Source organism: Myotis myotis, unplaced genomic scaffold (genome assembly GCF_014108235.1).
Source record: "Myotis myotis isolate mMyoMyo1 unplaced genomic scaffold, mMyoMyo1.p scaffold_m19_p_1, whole genome shotgun sequence".
Classification (NCBI taxonomy): Eukaryota; Metazoa; Chordata; class Mammalia; order Chiroptera; family Vespertilionidae; genus Myotis; species Myotis myotis.
The window spans coordinates 204,187,173-204,208,559 of record NW_023416313.1 but is presented as its reverse complement, the minus strand read 5'-3'; the positions used below and the strand labels follow the sequence as shown (position 1 = coordinate 204,208,559).

Below are 21,387 nucleotides of genomic sequence, written 5' to 3'. Positions count from 1 at the left end.
CTCCCCCTACTGGAGAATGATCCCGCAACAGGGCATGTGCCCTTGACTGGAATTGACCCTGGACCCTTCAGGCCACAGACTGACGCTCTATCCACTGAGCCAACCCGGCTAAGGCGGTCCTGCCACTCTTTATAAGAATTACATCATTGACGCATTTAACAAATATTTACTAAGTCTCAATGGGCCAGGCACTGCGCTAGCCACTAGGGATAAAACGATAGATGAAACAGACACCCTTCTGGCCCTTTGGCAGCTTGAGGAATAGTGAAGGAAGCATAATTCGTCAAATAACCACCCAGAATGGAAAAGTGTATCTGTGCCACCTGAGTGAAGCCCTTGGGACCAGCCCACCCACAGCGGGACACCAAGGAGGACACCAGTCTTGGCCATATTGGGCAGAATTCCCCAGCCAATTCCTGTCTTAATTCCTGACCCACAAAATCATGAGATATGATAAGTTGGTTGCTGTCTTACACACACATCCCCCAAAAATAAAGTTAGTTACATTTGTATTAAGTATCTAAAACATTAAGAGAACATGAAATAGAAGGAATGAGCTATATTTCTAGTTAGCAAGCCAGAGTTAAGGTAGATTTAGATATAAGAATTTAGGGTTAAATGTCTTTGCCTCCTAAATCCTAAAGCTTAAAGGAGAGTCCAGGGGTGCAAATTCTCAACCCACAGCGCTGCAGAGACCCCCATGGTTCCTCCTACAAAACCTTGTGTCACTGGCGAGCACCCTCTTTTGGCTTGGGGTGCTTTCTCCAGCCATGCTGCAGCTTGTAAAGGGATTTATAGAATATGATGTCCATTCCTTCATCAAATGTGTAGTGAGCACACAGGCCCAGGGGATACAGCCTGCCTCTGACACAGGCTCCCTACCCTAAGGGGCTGACAGTCAGTTGAGCTTCCTGACATCTCTGAGAGTGTCGGGCCAGCTTTATAACTCCCGTTGGATAGATAAGGAACTGAGACGCGGATAAAACGTTGCTGTTATTGATAATTCAGGACTGGGTCTTGGGACTCAAGGAAACAAAGAACCTCTCATTAAACATTAAATTGGGCCCAAATTTCTCACCCTCCATAGCCATACCCTGCCTCGTCGCCCTCTCTTCCCTAACCTTGAGTTCCCTCCAGCTTGGAATATCACTCCGTGGTCCCCTAAACCACAGAACCCACCTCCACACTCTTGTGGCCCCAAATGCCCTCCCTGCCACGTCATCTATGCAGTCACTGTCCTTTCAAAGCCCGCCTCTGGTCTCCCTCTTCCCTGAGACCCTCCCGCTCTCCCCGACATCTTGCCCTCTGGCAGCCCAGGTCCCCTCACATGCATTTGGGGACGTATATCCAGGCAGGCATCTCACTGTATACCCTGTCACATCAGGGACATGGCCTTCGGAGGAGATCAGACTGAACCCTTTGGGTTCAAATCTCGGATCTGCCACCTATTAGTCCTGTGATGGGAGGAAAGTGGTGTCCCCTCAACTCTCATTTTCTCATGGGGATAACATGGTAGTGATTCCTACCGAACAAGGCTGTTCTGAAACTTAAAAGATGTGTTTAAAGCACTTGGCACAGAGTAAGCACTCAGCACCTTATATGTCTAAGTCATTCAACATGTTCAACTTGGTCTCTTGCTTAAAAAGCAATACAGGCCCAGCCGGCATGGCTCGGTGGTTGAGCCTCAACCTATGAACCGGGAGGTCATGGTTCGATCCCCGGTCAGGGCACATGCCAGGTTGCAGACTCCATCCCCAGTGAGGGGTGTGCAGGAGGCAGCCGATCAATGATTCTCTCTCATCATTGATGTTTCTATCTTTCTCTCTCTCTGAAATCAATTATAGATATATATATATAGTTATATATATATAGATATATATATACACACATACATACATATATGGTTTTTTTTTTCATTTTTTTTCAAAGCAATACAGACCTCGAGGCATCTAGGACAGCCTTAGACGTGTGCAGGGAGATATAACCCGGCCACCACGTGGAAAACAGGGCTGATATAGGAGGCAAGGGGCCTAAAGCCCACAGTATTTTTAGGAACCAATGGACATGTTTTCTTTTTTAAATTACAAGAAAATATAGGGTGTCTCAAAATTCACTCAAGATTTGCAATTCAATTCAATTGCAAATCTTGCATGAGTTTTGGGACACCCTATATATTTTATGTCAAAAAAATGATGTAGATTTTAATATAATCGCCTTTATGCCAATGCAATAATAAAATATAATTTTTATAGAGGAAGGGGCACACAAAGGCCAAAGTGCTTACAGCCCATGGAAATTATAATGAAGGAAGCCCTCTGCTATTTAAAAAATAAAAGGGGTGGGGGAATAAAATAAAATATAAAAAGAGGGAGGGAGGGCAAACAGCCACAAAAGAACAAGGAAATTACTGACTAGGTGTGTGTAAAGGCTCCTCCCAACCCTAACATCCTCCAGTTTCGCAAGTTCCTCTTGTCTCAACACGGCCGGGATCCCTTACAGAGTCAAAGGTACATTTTCTAACGCTATCATAATCTTTTAGCAGATCTTGTTCCCCAAGAATTGTGTGTTTTAATCTAACATTCATGCATGCTGTCTTTTATCTACTTGGTCAGTTGTCATGCCCTTCAGTGGCCGACAGAGGGCACAGCGACTCAACCTTAAGCTTGAGGATCACAGTGGCCTGTAGGTGAGCATCTTGGCTCTCAGAATGGTCCAACAGCATGGGAATCGCCAGGTGCTTGTTAGAGATGCAGAATCTTGGCCCATACTCTAGACCTCCAGAATCAGAATTCGCATGTTAAGAATATCCCCCAAGTAATTTATATATATATAGTTTGAGAAACACTGATTTAAAGTTTTTAGTTTGGAAAGGGAAGCCTGCTTCCTCAGGAGAAACGGGGGATGAGAGAGGAACGGGCTGAGGCATCCCTCACAGTCCCCAAATCTCCTGTTCCTTCAACCAATCAGCCAGCATCAATCAAGACGGAGGCAAGCCAGAGGAGAGGTGCAAATGCATTTTACAGGTCACAAATGAAGTGGCTTATTCTTCTGCCATTTCAATAAATGTTTATTGAGTGTCTACTACGTGCTGGCCATCAAGGACACAATAGTGAGCAAATTAAAAGGTGCTGGTCCTGCTGCCCTGGAGCTTTCAGCCCAGGAGGGACACCAAAGGGTGCATAATCACAGACATACACAACTACCAACCCTGGCACTGATATCCGGGTGCTGAGGGCCTGAGAGAGGAACAGGAGGCAGTGGGCTGGGTTATACCGAACGGTCAGGGAAGGCCTCTGTAAAGAATTGAGCTTTAAGCTTGAGATCTGAAGGCTGACTAGGAGTTAGCCAGAAAAAGAGTAGAAGTTCCTGGCAGGGCAAACAGTATGGACAAAGGTCAGGCAACGGGGAGAAACATGGCGCCCTCAAGGAACTGAAAGAAGACTGGCATCGAGTGATGCAACGTGAGGCTGAGAGGAAGGCAGAGCGCAGCCTGGAGAGGGCCAGGGACCAGAGGACACAGCTCCACCTCAGATGTTACACAGCAACTGGCACATGCTCTGTTTCCTGGGGTCCCTGCTCCAAATGGCCCCCATGAACATCTCGCCCCTGTCCATTGAGTTCCCATTCTCCCCCACAGCCCACTCTCTCCTTTGCTAACCTTGCCTCACCCTACCCACCATCAACCCCTTCTTTGTTACTTGTCCATTTCTTCCTGCCACTCTCCAGTGAGAGTCTTTCCCATTCACCATTTAAACCTGCCCCACGTATCCCCCCAACTTTCCCAGGCAACCAGATCTCAATTTCAAGACATCTTCCCTGGAAAACGACAATCTGTAAATCAGAAACAAGCGCCGTTTACTAAGGGCTTATCACGTGCTGTGTCAGACACCACTTGACACATTTTTCACCCAATCCTCACAACAGTCTTATTGGATTACTACTATCACTCCAGTTCTGCAGTTGAGGAGATTGAGTAGAGAGAGCAGTTTCTGCAAGATTACACAGCTAGAAACTGGTTGAGCCACGGCTACCTTCCATTGGTACCAGGGACTGCACGCTGTTACTACTCTGCTGGGAACATTTTAAAAGTATTTTTTTTCTTATTAAAAAAGCAATATGCATTTGTCCCAAAAAAAATCAGAAAGTAAAACAAAGAGAAAATAAAAACACATTCCCTCCTCCACAGAGACAACCAATATCAGCACCTTCATGACTCTTTTTAAGCCATGATTCTACCCTTGAGTTCGGTTCTAGGTGCTGAAAACACGTGTTTGGAATGAGGGTTCGAGATTCCTCTGTGACCCCCAAATAGGTCCTCAGGTAGGTGAGTCCAGGTGTTGGAATCCCTGGTCAACAACTTAGTGCAGAGCCTGACCTGCGGGGAGCAAACCACTCCTCGTGGGTCACAGGGGACAAGAGCTGTCAAGTGGAAGGACCATAAAAGTGACTCCCAACATGCTTGGGATTGCAACACCTTGTTCTTGGGTTTTGCAACCCTCCTTCCCCTTCAGAAAGAACTCAAAGGACTCCATAGGGCATTTGCATATTCCATTCAGTACTTTTCCACATGTGCTGCTGAAGGGAATTAATTTGGCTTTCAGACTGCCATACCCTCCTTCCCCTCACCCATTGGATAAGCGCTGGCAATCAAGCTGGGGTGCCCTTCATCAGGGCTGGGAATGGCAGCTCTGAGAAGCTATTGCAGGCAGGTTCTGCTATGGAAGAGGCCACACAAGGCCTGGGAGTCCAATGCCCAGGGAAGGATGTCTCAGGGCCATTTACACACACACACACACACACACACACACACACACAACAACAACAGGCTTCTAAGGCCCACACCCTCTCCTGATAAAGTCCCCCATCCTGGGAAGGAGAACAGGAAGGGCCTAAAGCTGCTGGCACCAGCCCCACTGGGTCCACACCCTCAGTGCAGCCCTTGGGCAGAAAATGTTCCTAGAACTAATGTGCAAGTCAAACCATTTCTGGTTTCTTCAGATGCCATGATATCTCATCAAAGCCCAGACCCAGGGCCTGCCCTCCTACTCCAAAGCTCTGTGACTAGAGCTGGTCTCACTGCTATTCAATATGTTCAATCTTTCTTGAAACATGAAAGATTTTGAAGATCTTATTCTCCTTTATATGTGGCTCTTCTCACTGATAATAACTATAGCTTCTGTTTATTTTTAAATATATTTTTATTGATTTCAGAGAGAAAGGGAGAGGGAGAAAGAGATAGAAACATCGATGAGAATCATTGATCGGCTGCCTCCTGCACGCCCCACACTGGGGATCGAGCCTGCAACCTGAGCGTGTGAATCAAACCGTGACCTCCTGTTTCATATGTCGACACTCAACCACCGAGCCATGCCGATCTGGCTATAGCTTCTGTTTATTAAGCTCCTTCTATACCAGGCATTTACAAGCAATGTAATGCACATGACAGTCTTTTTAGGGAGACACAATTATCCCCATTTCTCAGATAAGAAAATTGAGGTTCCAAGAAGCAGAGTGATCTGCCCAAGGTCACATAACTGCTAACAGAGACAAGAGCCAACCCAGACCTGACTGACCCCAAAGCTCGTGCACTGCCCTGGGAGGTCGGTGCAGAAGAGAACGGAGAGATCATATAATGTCCCCCTATTCCATTTACATGACAGCTAAGCTGAAAAATTCATTTACAAACTGTTATATAGCACTTACTATGTGCCAGGCACTATTCCGGCACTTTGCAAATTATCAGCTCCATTTTTCCTCATCATCTCACTATGAGATGGGTACTGGTGCTTACAGATGAGAAGACTGAGGCACAGAGAGGAAACCTGCCCAAGGCCGCACAGCGAGTGGTGGCATCTGGATCTCAAACTGGCTCCAGAGCCTGTGCTGCCTCTCTGATCCCTGGAGCAGAGGCTCCCTTTCCTAGTTTTTCATCCTGTGACTCTCCCATGTCGCCACCTTCCTCCTCCTTCCTCTGAGAGGCCACTTCAAACTTCCTCACTCCTCCCTGGGTGGCGGTGGTGGTGGTGTTCCCTTGTGAAACTGCTTTGTGAAACTCCTGATTATGCAAGGCTCTATTTTATTAGATCACTATCTAGATTCCCCCAAAGAACTTAGAGTTCTGGAAGGTTAACTGAAGCCAGGGCTGAGAGCTGCTTCTGTAGAAATTAACCCATTAATTAAGCACTTAATCAGCTTATTGAGAGCAGTTTTTGTCCCCAGCCCTGTGCTGGGCACTGTGAACACAAAAGATACACAAGACATGGCCGCAGGCTTCAAGGAAACAACAGTAAAAACAGCATATAAGAGGGAGCCGTGTGCTGGGTCTGTGTACAACTGTATTTCAAAAGACACATAGGAGAGGAGAGTCAGGAAAGTTATGAAGGAGGTGGAATCTGAAATAGAATTTGAAGAGAGTGTGGGGAGGCAGGGTTTGGCTAGCAGGCAGGAAAAAAGCAGTCCAGACAAGGAGGGGGAAAAACAGAAGTGTTTTCTGCATCCAAATCGGCCAGATCATAAGAAATGAGAGAGAGAGAGAGAGAAATTATCTTCTGCCAAGTTTTGCTGTTTCCAACAGAGTAAACAGAAAATCTTTTCCCCCAACCTGCGCCGCCAAGATGCGGCTTCTGAAATTCGAGGCGCTCTGCCTCACATGTCCACCAGGGGGCAGAGCTGCTGCTTCTGCTGTTTTAGCTCTAAGTTGGAATCAGAGAGGAAGGTGGCGGATCCCAGACACCATGTCAAATCAGCCAGTTGGGATGGCCCGAGGCAGCAGCAGACAGTCCTCTAAGTCTGAGGTGTCTTCATATTCAGCCTAAAAGTTAGGCAAGAAATAGAATATAGACTGTAAGAGGAAGTTGAGTGCGACCGAAAAGGAAGACAGAGACAACAGAGGCATTCCCCCAAAGGCTCTAACCATTATGTACCATTAAAAAAACAAACCTTCCAAAGATGAGAAAAGGGATTTCCATGGGTTCGGACGACGCGTGCCGTCTGCTGCTGTCTTGGCTGAGGAAAGCTTAGTGCAAGACTTGGGTAACTGTGAAAAACGACCAGCTGCTGCGAAGACTGATGTCAGGACAGCTGAGTCTCTGGATAAAGGTGGCCATTCCAGCCATTGTAAGGAGGAATGCTTGCAGCTTTGGGGGTATACACCTCCTGGCCATCGCCCCACGTCCTGGTGTTATGCTGTGGGCTGTGTAGGGCAGCAAAGGTGCCTAAAGGAGCCCTGAAGTCAGTACTGATTTTTACTATACGCCCCACCAGCTCAGCCAGGCAGTAGGGTCCTGAAGCCAGAGAAACCGGAGTTAAAGAGCACCTAGGTGAGGTGGAAGGGGCACTAGTTTGAAGTCGGAGATCCTGGCTTTCCTTGCGCTCTCCCTCCAGAAAGCACGCCCATGCCTTTGCCTTCCCCCCTCTGCTCGCCCCCCCTCCCCGCCCCCCTCGGGCAAGTATCTCCTAAATTCTAAGGCCCCCGTGAAGATTTGCAACCAGGGGAGCAATGGACAGTGGGAGCTGTCCTGGGCTAAGCCCTGAATCTGTCTCCCAGCTCCCTTTTCTCTGACTCTCCAGTGAGCTGACAGCGGTCCCACCAAAGCTAATTTCTTTCCTTATACCATTTCTAGAGCCAAAGCAGCCCCATCCAGGCTCTCTCCTGCTGCTTCTTCTACCCTAAGCCCTACCTAGTTTCACTGTCCCCGGCTTTAATAAGTAAATAAACAAATACTCCTGGCTTTTATCTGTCTTTTCAGCTGTGCTGTGCGTGTTTGGATGGGTGAACCAACTTCTCTGACCCTTAGTCTCCGCATGTGTGAAACAGAAAGGCTGAACTAGAGAATAACCTCTGAACTTCTGAAAAACACACATTCCTTTGGCCAGAAGAAGTGAGGGTGTGAGGGAAGGAGGGGCACACGACTGAGCGGCTTGAAGGGTTAACCCCAACCCCCCCCACCCCCAAAGCGGGCTCCCCAGAGGGAGGGTGGGGGGGGGCGGCTCCCGCAGTGGCCGCTGCGACACTTCCCGCCTCACCCCCACCCCCTCAGGCCCGCGGCACACGCCCACGGCTCCCTCAGACACTTCTGGAATCTCGCCGGATTCCTCCCAGGAATGCTTATTGCCCTTTATCCCTGCAAATCTCTTTACATCAGCAACCTTGCGGCACGATTATTAATCATCGCCATAGTCCTCCTTCCGCCTGTCAAAGGAATTGCGGGGTCCGGATTTATGGAGATGAAATCCGAAGGTAATTTGCCTGTGGTTAACTCAATGATCAGTTAACTAAAATTAATTAAGCGCCTAATATGGGCAAGCCGCAAAGAGACACACAAATCCAGTTACTATGGGTCACAATTGTAGGGGTCCTCAGCGAACTGCACTGACATTCCATTATGTCCGGGGGGGGGGGTGGGGGGGGGCGGGGGTTAGAAGGCGACAGACGATCTCCCGGGACAAGTCTGACCGCCCTGCCCGCTCCCCCCCACCCCCCCATCCATTTCCCACGCCGGGGGAAGGGAAACAACCTTCCCAAGGTCACTCATCCCCCCCAGGGGCAACAGTGACCCCCAAACCTCGCTCTGCAAAGCTTTCCACTGCGCCGAGGGCGAGAATCTGAAGTTCAAGCCGATAAAACAGGAAACGGAGTTAGGCGCAGGGGTGGCTGTTCCCATGATTGCTGGCCACCGAGGGTGAACACCGTGACCCCGGCTCACTCACCGGGATCATTCGAGACAGTCCCAACCCCTGACTGCGGCCTCCCAGGTCAAGGGCCGGTGGAGACCTCAGCGTCATCCCCCCGCCGCCCGCGTCCCCTCCCGGTCCCTCGGCGACCCCGGGGTCCTCGGGAGGGCGAGGGGCACGTGGCACGGAGCCAAGGTCAGCCCTCCACGGGGGCGTGTCCCGGACGGGGCGGGGCGGGGCGGGGCGGGAGTCGGTTCCCAGCCTCCACCCGTTGGGCGGCGCGGTGGCGGCGCCAAATAAGGGCAGAGCGGAAGCGGCGGGCAGACGTCACGGCGCCGGGTGCGGGCCGCGCGGCGGGGCTGGTGACGGGCGGCGCTGACGGCGCCTACGTGTCACCATGGAAACCAAACAGTAAACAGAGGATTCGGGCGCTCCTGACGCGGCCTGACCGGACGACCTGCCCTGGAGCAAAGGGTCAGAAGCTGGGGAGGGCCGGGCGGAACCTGGGCCTAGCGCCCCTTCCGGGAGGCCCCTGGGAGTCAGCGCGACCTGTTGCAACCCTGGAGCCAGCAGCGGCAGGTCGGGAATAGAAAGGAGCGCTCCTGGATGGAAAGCCTGCCTGGTTTTTGTTTTGTGTTTTTGTGTTTGTTTTGTTTTGTTTTCGAAGAGCTTCCGTTGGCCTCCAAGATTGTTGGGGATATTGGTTTGGCTTTGTTTTTTTCTAACTAGTGGCTTTGGAGCCACGGTGCCCGGACGTCAACTCTAGCTCCCCCCACTCTGGTTGGATGATCTTGAGCAGATGGCAATCCTGTGCCCCGACACTTGTTTATCTAGAAAACAAGGAGAATAGCAGGACTTCCCTGCTAGCGTGGTGTTAATGCATTAATATAGATGTGTGTGTAACTGTCTAGCACATGTTTTAGTCTTACAATGAACAATTTGAAAAGAACTTCCCACTCTAAAGTTAGTATTACGGTTTCATAAAATACTTCACGTGTTAACTGAAATGGGCTCTTACCAAATAAAAACATTGCTTGTCTCAGTTTGCACTGCTTCGTGGTTTTAATTTTGAAACACAAAAACTCCAAATGGTATGTAGACTAACAGAACTTAAGGACCTCAACTTCCGTTTCTTTGTCTTTCAGGCCATTGTGCTGCCTTCTCTTCAGATCTGCTGTTTAAACACAGTGTTGTGTGCTACCAGAGTCAGACACTGCATTCAAAATGATCACAGCGATTCCGAACTATTACAGACCTTTAAAGTGAAGGCACATAGCAAAGTCCGTGTGTTGGGAACCAGCTGTTGGTGTAACTGGGAGTTTACTTCCATGTAGAATACATTGCTTTAAATGGTAAGTAATTTTTAAATGAAGCTTACATATACATTAAAAAAAAAAAAAAAAAGTTCAACAGTAATCCCAGCAACTGTTTAGAACGTAAAACAAGATTTTTTTCAGAAGGATTTTGTCACTGACAACATCTAGAATTGCCAATTTATGGTGTTTTACTACTACGTTTAAATTCTCAGCAGGTGTTGTGACCCCTTGTGGATGACCAGCCCTAGGGCGACCCCCATAACTCCTGCCTCCTGGTGTCCATGCCTTTGTGTGGCTCAGTGGTTGAGTCATCAACCTGAGCACCGGAGAGTCTCGGGTTCGATTTCCAGTCAGGAGCACGTGCCTGGGTTGCAGATTCCATCCCTGGTCCTGGTTGGGGCGCATTGGGGAGGCATCCAGTTATCTCTCTTTCAATCTTCCTCTCTCCTACCTTCCCTCCCTCCCACTCTCAAAACCAATAGAAAAAATATCCTTGGGTGAGAATTACAACAAAATTTTTTTTTAAGAAATAAAAGAGTCAGGCCCTTAGATATACAAGGAAATAAAGTCTGTCAACAACCGGAATGAGCTCAGAAGCAGACTCTACCCTGTTCAAGCATCTAGCTGAGAACGCAGTTTGGCTAGCACCTTGATTGCAGCCTTGTGAGGCCTTGAACAGAGGATCGACCCACAGAGACAGTGAGACAGTGAAGCTGCCCAGCGTGTGGTAATCTGTTACACAGAAATACAACGCAAATCCACCCTCTTTGCCTACACCTGGGACAGACGGGCTCCTGCCTCCTGGCACTTGGCATACCACTGCAGCACCCCATACACGGCTCAGGCCTGCCACCCTAAGTGATGCGCTATGGGTCCTTCAGTGTCTTTCCTCACAAGTCATTAGATATTGTCAGAGTTTGAAAGCTGGAAAGGGAGTTTTGAGATTTTTGAAACATACTCCTGATTTTTTAAAAATATATTTTTATTGATTTCAAAGAGGAAGGGAGAGGGAGAGAGACATAGAAACATCAATGATGAGAATCATTGATTGGCTGCCCCCTGTACACCCCACACTGGGGATCGAGCCTGCAACCTGGGCATGTGCCCTTACCAGGAATTGAACTCTGACCTCCTGGTTCATAGATTGACCCTCAACCACTGAGCCACACCAGCCGGGCCCCATCCTGACTTGGTAGACCGAGTAAACTGTCTCAGAGGGCTTAGAGCAGGGGTGAGCAAACTTTTTGACTCGAAGGCCACAATGGGTTCTTAAACTGGACCGGAGGGCCAGAACAAAAGCATGGATGGAGTGTTTGTGTGAACGAATATAAATTCAAAGTAAACATCATTACATAAAGGGGTACGGTCTTTTTTTTTTTTTAGTTTTATTCATTTCAAACGGGCCGGATCATCTGGCCTGCGGGCCGTAGTTTGCCCACGGCTGGCTTAGAGTCTTACCCTAGGTCACATAAATACATATTTAGGGGCAGATTTGAACATTCTAGCAGAGCAGTTAAGCACTTTGGACTTTAGAGTCGCAAAGAGCTGACTTCAAACCTCAGATCTTCTATTTATCAATGGTGTGACGTTGGTTAACTTATTTAACCTTTCCTAGATCATTTTCCTATCTATAAAATGAGGATCCTCATAATATCTGCCTCACAGGATTGTTGTGAGGACTAAAGGAGAGCATCCATTCAACAAAAAGTATTGCACACCCATTATGTGCCAGTTGCCAGAAGTGAAATGCTTAGCAGAGACTGTGGTCCCTGCTTTAGCATTGCCTGTGAAGTGCATAGCTCAGTCTGGCACAGAGCAAGCACACATGTAAAATGTTAGCCATTATCAATATTATATTCTAGGGCTCCAGGTTCTATTCCAATCACATGCCTCCAGGCAAACTCCATAAATTCACATCATAGAACCTCTTTATGTAATTCCAACTGCCTACATCCCCTACCCACCCCCCCCCCACCCCCTGAGAAATTGCATAGGTATCGCTAACTCAACATGTCCAACCCAGAACTTACCGTCTTATCTCCCAAACCTGCTCTTCTTCCTACAGTCACAAAGTCATTGGTGAAACCACAGCCTCCTTGTGTGTCAAGCATGGTAAACCTGGGAGTGAGCTTGAATTCCTCCCTCACCCTCACCTCCCACATCTACTCAATCACCAAGTCCAGACAGTGCTACCCCCTAATTACCTCTTGTTCCCTCTACATTCCCACCACCACTGCCTTGGTTCAGCCTACACACAACTGAACTAAGTAAATACCAGGCTTTTCATGCTCTGGCCACAGCTATCTCTTCTTGACCTATCTCCAGCCCCCTCCACTTTGATGCTGCAATATTGATGCAAATGAAATCAGATGTACGTACGGGGTGCTCTTTAATTTACATCTCCCACCGTCTCCTCCCCCACTCCCACAGTTTATAGTCCAGCAAAACCAAGTGCATTGTTTTACGAGTCTGTGTCTTTACAGTGCTTTCCCTCTGCTCCCTGGAACCCCTCCAACTCTCACTTGCTCATTCTAGGGAACTCCATTCACCTTTGAAGCCCAGCTCAGAGGTCCCTTCTCAGAGGCTCCCTAGAGTTCATCCACTCCCTCCTTCGTGCAAAACCTGCACCTCGTGTTAATTTTCATTGTTACAGTAGATTATAATGGATGTGTTTATGTGACTTTCTCCCTCATAGACCATGAACTCTTTGAGGACAGGGCTGTGCCTTCCTCGCATCTGAATTCAGCACCTGACGTATAGTAGACACCCAGAAATTTTTATTGAATGAAATGAAGCCCATGCTTGCTCCAGAGGGTATATATTTTCTCCCCTGAAACCCACACCTCCCTAAATTATAAAGATAATACATAATAGCTAACACTTGTATCATGCTTTTGTGTGCCCAGGCACTGTAATTTAGCGCTCTATACATACTAGCTTCTTTAATGCTCACAACAACCCCAAGAGCTAGGTACAATTATGATCCCTTTACAGATGGGGAAACTAAGGTGGCCCATCCAGGAGCCAAGATGCCAAGCTGAGTCTATGCTATATTGGATCCAATTCCTCAAATCCAGGTTAACTACTCATCTTGTTTTGATAAGTTTAGCTGTGATGACAGTTTCATGATTGACTAAAAAGACTGAGGAGGAATCATTGCTTCTGTAGTTCTGACCACAAATTGCTTGCTCCCCAGTGTAAATATGGCAGCAACTGAGGCCTGCACCATCTACCCTTATGATCAAGGTGGGGCCTTTTGCTCCATATCCTTAAACAGGCTCCCTTCCTGGGGGCCTGCTTCCAATGTAACCAATGATCCAGCCCCTCTGCGTTCTTATCCGAATCAACTGATGGAACCACACCCAAGCACCACGTCGTGTGAGCTGAAAGTTTTTTAAAAAAGCCTTATTAATTCAGAAGCGCTGATGGCCACTGGGCCAGGCAGCCTCCTTGGAACAATGGTCAGAGCCCTTTCTGCCCTTTGTACTCTTGGGCAGCTGAACAATGCTTCCTGGGCACAGGAGAGGCAGCTTAGTTTAGTCCATGAGTGGGTGTGGGGAACCATTGAAATGACTTGCATTGCAACTAAGCTTCTGGGGCTTTCTCCTTTGTGCAAAGGACGTGGAAATCTATCCAGCCAGCAGCCCTGGGGGACTTTGAACTCACTCATCAGGAGTCAATACACCTTATTCCCAGCTGCTTTTCTTCAGGTCTGGGCATATTCTTGGTAAATGATGATTATGGTAGTAATGACATTGATATTGATACCGATAGTGATAGCAGCTAACCCTTATTGTTCTATTGTCCCGCACACTATATTGTAAGTTTCATAATTTCACACACCCAGTTGCTAAGAGTCAGTGAACTCAAATGAGTGTGGTAGTCTGAAAATTTTATATCAATAAGAGTGAAAAACATAGTTTTGTTTGTTTGTTGAAGATGAACATACCCATATTTAAATACACATCCATTCTTCATTTAAAATTTGCTCCATATCCTTAAACAGGCTCCCTTCCTGGGGGCCTGCTTCCAAAGTAACCAATGATCAAGTCCCTCTGCGTTCTTATCCAAATCAACTGATGGAACCACACCCAAGCGCCATGTCGGTGTGAGCTGAAAGTTTTAAAAAAAAAAGGCTTATTAATTCAGAAGAGCTGATGGCCACTATGTGTGCTAAAGTTACTCTGGATGGATGACCTGGGAAGTTACTCTAGATAGAGTGACTCGGGTAGCCCTCTTGGAAGGGATGTCCTTTGAGCTGAGTCCTGAGTGATAGAAAGGAGCTAACCCCCGGAAAAGAGGCCCAGGCAGAGGGACAGCCCGTCCAAAGGCCCTGCAACAGAAACACTCTGTGTCAGGAATGGAAGGATAGCCGTGAGCAGAGTACCTGTAAGGGAGAAGGGCAGGAGATGGAGTTAGAGAGGAGTCAAGAATTGGCTTCTTGCCCAGCTGGCGTGGCTCAGTAGTTGAGCATTGACCTGTGAACCAGGAGGTCATGGTTCAATTCCTGGTCAGGGCACATGCCCAGGCTTGCGGGCTTGAAACTTGAACCCCAGTGTAGGGTGTGCAGGAGGCAGCCGACAATGATTTTCTCTCTCATTGATGTTTCTGTATCTCTCTTCCTCTCCCTTCCTCTCTGAAATCAATGAAAATATCTTAAAAAAAAAAAAAAAAAAAAAGAATCGGCTCCTTAATATTTATGGCAAAACTGCACAGCTTAAAGTGCTCTGATATTTACAGTCACGTGATGTTTATATCACCTTTGTGTTTTGAGGAAGTTGATTATTCTGTGTTTGGGGGAAGTCTCAAACAGTTAAGGATTGATTTTTTTTGGTTTTGTTTTAGATTTATTTTTGTTTGAAATACATTGAAACTTCAGATGGTTTCTTTAGAGTAATCATCTGAAAACTTTTCCTTTGCCTCTGTCTCTTCTTTATCTACTAAAGATAGCCTAGTTGCTTTATTTTCATTCACACATGGAAAGTTGCTGTTGATTCAAAATTACTGTTATTAAAACAAATTGTTAAACGCTACCCTTTAATTTTGATAATTACATAAGATGCAGAGATATGCAAAGACGATGTAAACTCTACTATCCACTATGCTATAGAGATAAATATTTTGTTTCTTCTATCCTGTTCCCATCTAAAATTAATTTGGAGCTGGAAGCACTATGGCTGTGCATTCCCTTTGAAGGTGAACTGGCAGAGGTAACCCAGGGGAGGCCGTTAAGGAATTCCAGGAGCCAAGAGAGAAGTGGGGTGTGTGTCTGAAGCCAGACATAAAAGATGTGGAATCCCCAAAGCTTAGAATCATAATAGGGCCTGGAATAGGAGAATTTAGAGACTATCTGAGGAATATATTTGTTTGTGGAAATAGTGAAGAATTTATTCATTCCTCCACCTGGCAAATACTCATTAATCCTGTACTTTGTTGCAGGCACTGGGCCAAGTCTGGGGATCCATTGGTGAGCTAAACTAGACCTTCTCCCCATAAGGAAACAACCCCTTCCGATCCTTATTCCCGTCCCTGCTAATATAATATATTTATTTATTCTGTACCAGCATTGAACGATGGTGCCCTGGGATAGTTGTATTCTTGAGACCAGTGGAAGGCCATATCTCGTGGATAGGGAGCAGAGTCTTTCCCAAAAGGAAGTTGACATTCCCAGTGTCTATCATCCATGGAAGTTGTTGAATCGTGAGTCGGGAAAGGAGGACTTGGAAGGAGCCCTTTGGCTGGAAAGAGAGGGAATTCCTTTCTCCTCTTGATCCCGTGAGGAGGGTTGGCAGGGAGCTTGGTGGAATGTCAGCCCTATGGGGGACCCTACAATAGGCCTCTGAGAAGCCTGTTACAGAGACTACCTGTGTGCAGGTGCTCTCCCTGGACCTTCAGTGCAGTCTTGTTGATGCAGCAGCCTGGTCTCAGCTGGGCCATGGTAACTAGAGGAAGGGTCTGTGTCCAGGCCGAGGTCAAGGCTGTCAAATGGAAAGCAATGGTCTGTCTTTATAGCCAGCATGAGGCTTACAGGGGCCATTAGTCAGGTGCCCGGGAGCAGTTCAGTGTCCGGTGCTAGAGGTCCAGCCTCCTTTATCCATCTGGGAAATCTTCCATGGGTTGTTATTATTGTACATGGGAGGGAGCCAGCTGGTGTCCTTACAGGGTATATCACCTTGTTATTTCAGAACTGGGTGTCAGTTATAAGACAGCAATTCTGTATTTAGTTTAGGTCATATTTAAAGGCTACAGAAAATTTACCCTCTGAGCAGCAAACAGGGAGTCTTTATTATTGCCAGACAGGAAAACATACTATGCAAGTGGTGTGTGATATATCAGTGCTCTTAGGAGCCTAAAGCAAGTTGCTTTTAAATGCCAATTATTATGTAAAAAGCAGGGAGATGACAGGTAAGAACATCAACCTCAATGGACTTGTCATTTTAAATTAAAACTTTCAGTTTGACTGAGTGTGACGCCCGTAACCACCCAGTGATTTTCATTATCGCCAAAGCATTAGAAGGCTGGCACCGAAGCTGCTCTGCACCCAGCATGTGTGCAAACATGGTCCCTGGCTTCCAAGCTGGTGCCGACAGGACACCTGAGCGCCGTGGAGGAAGGGCACCGCCTGCGTTCTTTGTGCTGTGCCTGTGCGTGTAAGTGCCCCATTACCAGAGGTGTCCCAGACAAAGGTCGTGTTCTTCTTTAAGATGATAAACTTCTAGGGTAAAGCTTATTCAGTCATGCTGACTTCTCATTAAGCTGTTATGTAACTTTTATTTACCAAATGATCGACCATTATTTGTACAGTTTGCGATCGCTTTCAAATACTCAGAGCCAACTTTTCTTCCCCCAGTGTAAACTAAATGGCAGGCATATGATGTTAAAGAAATTTTTAAAGCACAATGGATTTATTACTAAGGGGTAGGGCAACAACCTCCTTTCTTTCTGAGAAGAAAAGTAATCCAACTAAATCAATGTATGTTAGAGTTAAGGATGGAAAAGGTAGCGGGGCAGGGGGTGGGAGGTTCTAACCAAATGAAAAAAACATTTTTTTAACCAAGTATTAAGAGAGAGTTCAGCCCGACCTGTATGTCTCAGCGGTTGAGCGTAGACCCATGAACCAGGAGGTCACAGTTTCATTCCCAGTCAGGGCTCATGCCCCAGTTGCAGGCTCAATCCCCAGTAGGGGGCATGCAAGAGGCAGGCGATTCCTATCATTGATGTTTCTATCCCTCTCTCCCTCTCCCTTCCTCTCTCTGAAATCAAGTGTCCGGCGGTAGTTCAGCCTGGTCGATAGGATAATGAGTGAGGATGATTCCAATCCCAATAGTGAGACATTGAGAAAGTCATTCAATCTAACCATTCTTCAGTTTGCTCACCTTAAAAGTGGAGGTAACCCTTCACATGATGGTGTTGGATTAAAAAGTCAAAGTAGTTTGTGCAGAGCTGAATTTTATTTGTTAAAAGGGTTCCTTGAAGATCAAGACATTTAAATTTAATATTAGCATAACTAGATTTAAATATTCATCCCTTTGACTTTCAAAACAGAAAAAGAAGCAGGAAGACATGTACTCACAAAAGCTATCTCAGAGCAGATTCCCACCCTCAGAAGCTATAGGTAGAGAATCGTAGTAGTGCACTGTGAAGACTCCTGGTATTTATAACATATTCCAGCAACAGCTCTAGAGTTTCCTTCTCCTCTTTGATAAGAGATCAAACAAAGGGGTGTGTCCCCCTCCAGAAGCTACCCTTCTTGACAAACTGGTCTCCGATAACTTTCAGAATCTTATACCAAACTTCCAAAATGAAAAGAGCACGAGGCTGATCGCATTCGACTTAAATGCTTTTATTGACAATGTCTTTGAACAATAAGCAAACGATGCTTAAATTTTTCATTCAAATTCACTTTCCACATGTCAAAAGACCTCAAGGTAGAAAAAAATAAAATAAAAATATAAATATCTGAGAATCCATCTTAATAAATAAATTAAAAACACAATAAAACGTTTTCATGGAAAACTGTTAATGTCAGAACAATCATTCCACCTCAACAATGCATGATCAGTAACATTACAATGAACATTGATGTTGAAGAAAAACTACAGTACATGGATATCGCTATTTAACTTCTATCTACTAGAAAATAAAGTCCTATCTTTTCTTAGTTTAATATTGGTCATTGCTAATCAGAACACACTATTGCCAGGAACACAGTAGTTATTGTTAAAATCAGCTGCACTAGATACAATTTGAAAATATCCAGCACCAGGTTAATTCCAATAACGAACCCAATAGATTAGTTAATGCTATGAGAAGACGAAAGAGAAAAAGAGACACAGACCCAGGCCTGGCTCCACATGCTACTAACTACCAGCTCTCAGATGTGTCACTGGGAACAATACACACGCCATGCGTTTTGCTACATCTCCGAAAGAGGTAAAGACTTGAGTCCACCCGTGGATGCTTTCAAGTCCTCTGAGGCCCACAGCCTGGTGTGTTTCACGCACAGAAAAGGTCCTCCCTAGGTCTACGGGAACCCTCGAGGGAAGATGTGTTTCTCCTCTCTGTAATGCAGCAGCTCAGGACAGCGGCACTGGTGTGTGCCCGCTGCCTCCCCGCCTTGCCTGCTCACAGGGCCAGCAGCGTGGGTGAGCTGAGCGAATCAGAGGAGGGCTCGTTGCTGCTGCTGCCCTTACGGTGGGCAGCCGCACAGCTGGGGAAGGAGTCAGCCTCGGGGTAGGTGAAGACAAAGGAAGACGTATAAGTAGTGCAGCTGGGAGTACAGGTGACCACCGGGGTGCACAGGGGCTCCAGCTCTGTGGCCATGGGCCCCAGCCCCAGGGAGCCACCGTGCAGGGGCTCCCAGTCTGCTGCATAGAAGGAACCAGACATGTCCATGTCTGGCACAGAGCGGGAGGTCTCAGAGCCGCTGGGCCTGGACGATGCTGGGAACAGGAAGTCATCAAAGGGCTCAGCCTTCAGCTCCACGCCGCGCATGTTTTTGATGGGCTCCGCTGCAGGCTTGGGCTCAGGGTCGTTGAGGAGGGGCAAGGCGAAGGCCTCCTCGCACTCAGAGGTGGCAGCCTCAGGCAGGCCTCCACTCAGATCAAGGGAAGCCACAGACATCTCTTCTGGGAAGCCCAGGCCATCGGGCATCTTGCAGGCAGGTCGGTGAGCTGCCAGGATGAACTCCAGTTTTTCCTTCTCCTTCAGCAGGTTGGCAATCTCAGTCTGCAAGGCAGACTTCTCGTCTTCTAGTTGGTCTGTCTCCTGTACACAGCGGGATAAAGCAACGTGTGAGACACGGTCTTGCTCAAGGACACCGCTCCTTGATGTCCAGTTCTCCAACTTTCCCCTTAAGTTTTGACAAGGAGCAGCCCATGAAATCTACCTACCGCTTGGAGTGTGTCAGTCAGCTCCCTCCTCCGATTCCGGCATTTGGCCGCAGCCATCTTATTCCTTTCCCTTCGGATTCGCCTTTTCTCTTCTTCTTCTGGGGACAACTGGAAGGAAAAAAGACCAGCAGTCAGTAACAGCGTCTGCCATGAGCTCCATTCACCTGCCCCAGTGGAACTGGCTCCTGCCACTTCCCAGCTTCCTGACACCTCTGTCTGCGTAGCCAAGTCTTTCTAACCTGCGGCTTCAGGCTGGCTGTGACTTGCATTTCAAATAAGATGCTCAGCAAGAGAATGAAGAAGAGCCCAGTGTAAAAGCATGAGACAGGGACCCCTTAGGGAAGGAACTGTTAGGGTACCCCTGGGGGTGTGACTATCAAGAGCCTGACTCCAGATGGAGTGGGCTTGGAGCCAGAGTTCCCGGTTCAGGATGTGTAGTCACAATGTGAAGTTCCTTCATTGACTTCCCCCTACCCACTGTGCTCTCCATCTACACCAGCGCGGAGCCCTCCCCCCACTCCCTACCCCTAAAACACAGAGAAGGTGCGGAAGGACTCACCTGTTCCACCTTGCCCCTCCTGCCAATGCTCTGAGCTCTGCCTCCTGTCATGGTCTTCATGACTCCAGCCCTGGAGTAAGCCCCCGCCGAGGGGGCGGGGACCCCGTAGGGGTGGGGGCCTCTGGTCTGGGATGGGGCCACTGAGGAGACTAGGGTGGGCTGCACCAGCCACTGCAGGTCCGGGCTGGTCGAGATGGCAGTCACAGTTGGGATGAAGTTGGCACTGGAGGACGCCAGATCCGTGCAAAAGTCCTAGAACAAAACAGGAAGGAGAAGCTGACGTGAGTGAGCAGATTCGGGACGCAGGTGAGGTGAGTTTCCCAGTGCCGCATGCAGCAGGGAGAGAGAGGGAGGAGACATGGTCCTGCCGGGGACTGCTCATGTCTTCTTATATTCCCCTCATCCTGGATGAAAGGTCTTCCCCTTTCCGCCAAGAATTCCGGGGCGCAGCGCAGTGCCTTTCTCCTACATCCCGCTGCTGCGTTCCCGTTATCCCTTTAGCATCACTGGCTTGAAAGGGGGTTTGTTATAAATATCCCTGACGTCTGCACTGACGCAAGCGCCGCTCCGGAGTCTCCTGAATGAACTCGCTATTTATCAATGAAACTGCCTTACACACCCGCCTGCTGCGCCCTTCTTCCCAGTCGCTGCTTCAGGCTGGGAGCGGACGGGGGGTTGCCGCTTTTTGCCGCCTCCCTGGAGGAGTCAGGCTCTAGTTAGCCAGTCTTTGCTTGGGACAGGTTTGCTCCAACTGGTACCAGAGACCAGTCAGAGAGCGCGGGCCGGGGGCGGATCAGAAAGAGCCTGCCGCGGGAAAGGAGAACCAATTCTAACTTTGACAAGCGCGTGTGCGCTCCCAACAAGTCTAGGGCTCCCAAAATAGGGCTGCTCCAGCCGGGGCAGCCTCCCTCCCGGCCCAAAAGGAGTCCCCGACTCAAGAGGAGTCCCCGACTCATCTTACTGCGCTTCCCGTCCGGTGTCTCCTCCCCGGTGACCCCGAATCCCCGTTCCCGCGGTGGCGCGGAGCCAGCCTTACCTGCGCATTGACAGGGGAGCCCATGCTGGAGAAGGAGTCGGCCGGTGAGTGGTAGTAAGAGAGACTGTCCCCGGCCGGGGAGGCGCTGCTACAGCGGGACGAGGACGCCTCGTAGTCCGTATTGAAGCCTGAGAACATCATGGTCGCGGTTAGGCAAAGCCGAGGCGAAGGGCTAGGGGATAGAGGCAGGTTAGCAGCTTTGGGGCAGAGCTGGGTGGGAGCGCGGTCACTGCTCTCTTGCTGCGCCGCCGCCGGCTCTGTCTCCACTCCTGGGCTGCTCGCTGCAGATGCGGTTGGAGTACGAGGAGCCGCAGCATTTTATGAATGAGTCAATGACGTCACAGCGCAACCATTGCCGCGCTGGAGGGGTGGCGCCAGAGCCTGAAGCTCTCTGCGGCCTCCTGGTTGCCC

General features: G+C 48.3%; 1 protein-coding gene and 2 long non-coding RNA genes across 8 annotated transcripts; 1 reads left to right on the top strand and 2 right to left on the bottom strand.

Moving 5' to 3' along the window:
* Window positions 1–6,317: 6,317 nt before the first annotated feature.
* On the bottom strand, window positions 6,318–8,874 carry LOC118658248. Of its 4 annotated transcripts, none has more exons than XR_004968258.1 (3): window positions 8,710–8,874; window positions 6,940–7,315; window positions 6,318–6,811 (listed from the first exon to the last, which is right to left on the bottom strand). It is a non-coding gene; the product is annotated as an uncharacterized LOC118658248 (long non-coding RNA). The 4 variants fall into 4 exon arrangements; XR_004968257.1 differs by having other exon boundaries at window positions 6,940–7,283; window positions 8,565–8,873; XR_004968259.1 differs by having other exon boundaries at window positions 6,940–7,283; window positions 8,710–8,873.
* Window positions 8,875–9,015: 141 nt separating this feature from the next.
* LOC118658238 lies at window positions 9,016–16,845 on the top strand. 3 transcript variants are annotated; one of them, XR_004968248.1, is made up of 3 exons: window positions 9,016–9,252; window positions 9,819–10,025; window positions 16,445–16,845. It is a non-coding gene; the product is annotated as an uncharacterized LOC118658238 (long non-coding RNA). The 3 variants fall into 3 exon arrangements; XR_004968250.1 differs by lacking the exon at window positions 16,445–16,845 and adding an exon at window positions 12,685–12,867; XR_004968249.1 differs by lacking the exon at window positions 16,445–16,845 and adding an exon at window positions 15,429–16,028 and having other exon boundaries at window positions 9,018–9,252.
* A 576-nt stretch (window positions 16,846–17,421) lies between these two features.
* FOS (Fos proto-oncogene, AP-1 transcription factor subunit) lies at window positions 17,422–21,279 on the bottom strand. The gene is made up of 4 exons (XM_036313446.1): window positions 20,977–21,279; window positions 19,941–20,192; window positions 19,382–19,489; window positions 17,422–19,256 (listed from the first exon to the last, which is right to left on the bottom strand). The coding sequence occupies exons 1-4, from the start codon at window positions 21,115–21,117 to the stop codon at window positions 18,615–18,617; spliced, it is 1,143 nt and encodes a 380-aa protein (XP_036169339.1). The 5' UTR covers window positions 21,118–21,279; the 3' UTR covers window positions 17,422–18,614.
* Window positions 21,280–21,387: the final 108 nt, after the last annotated feature.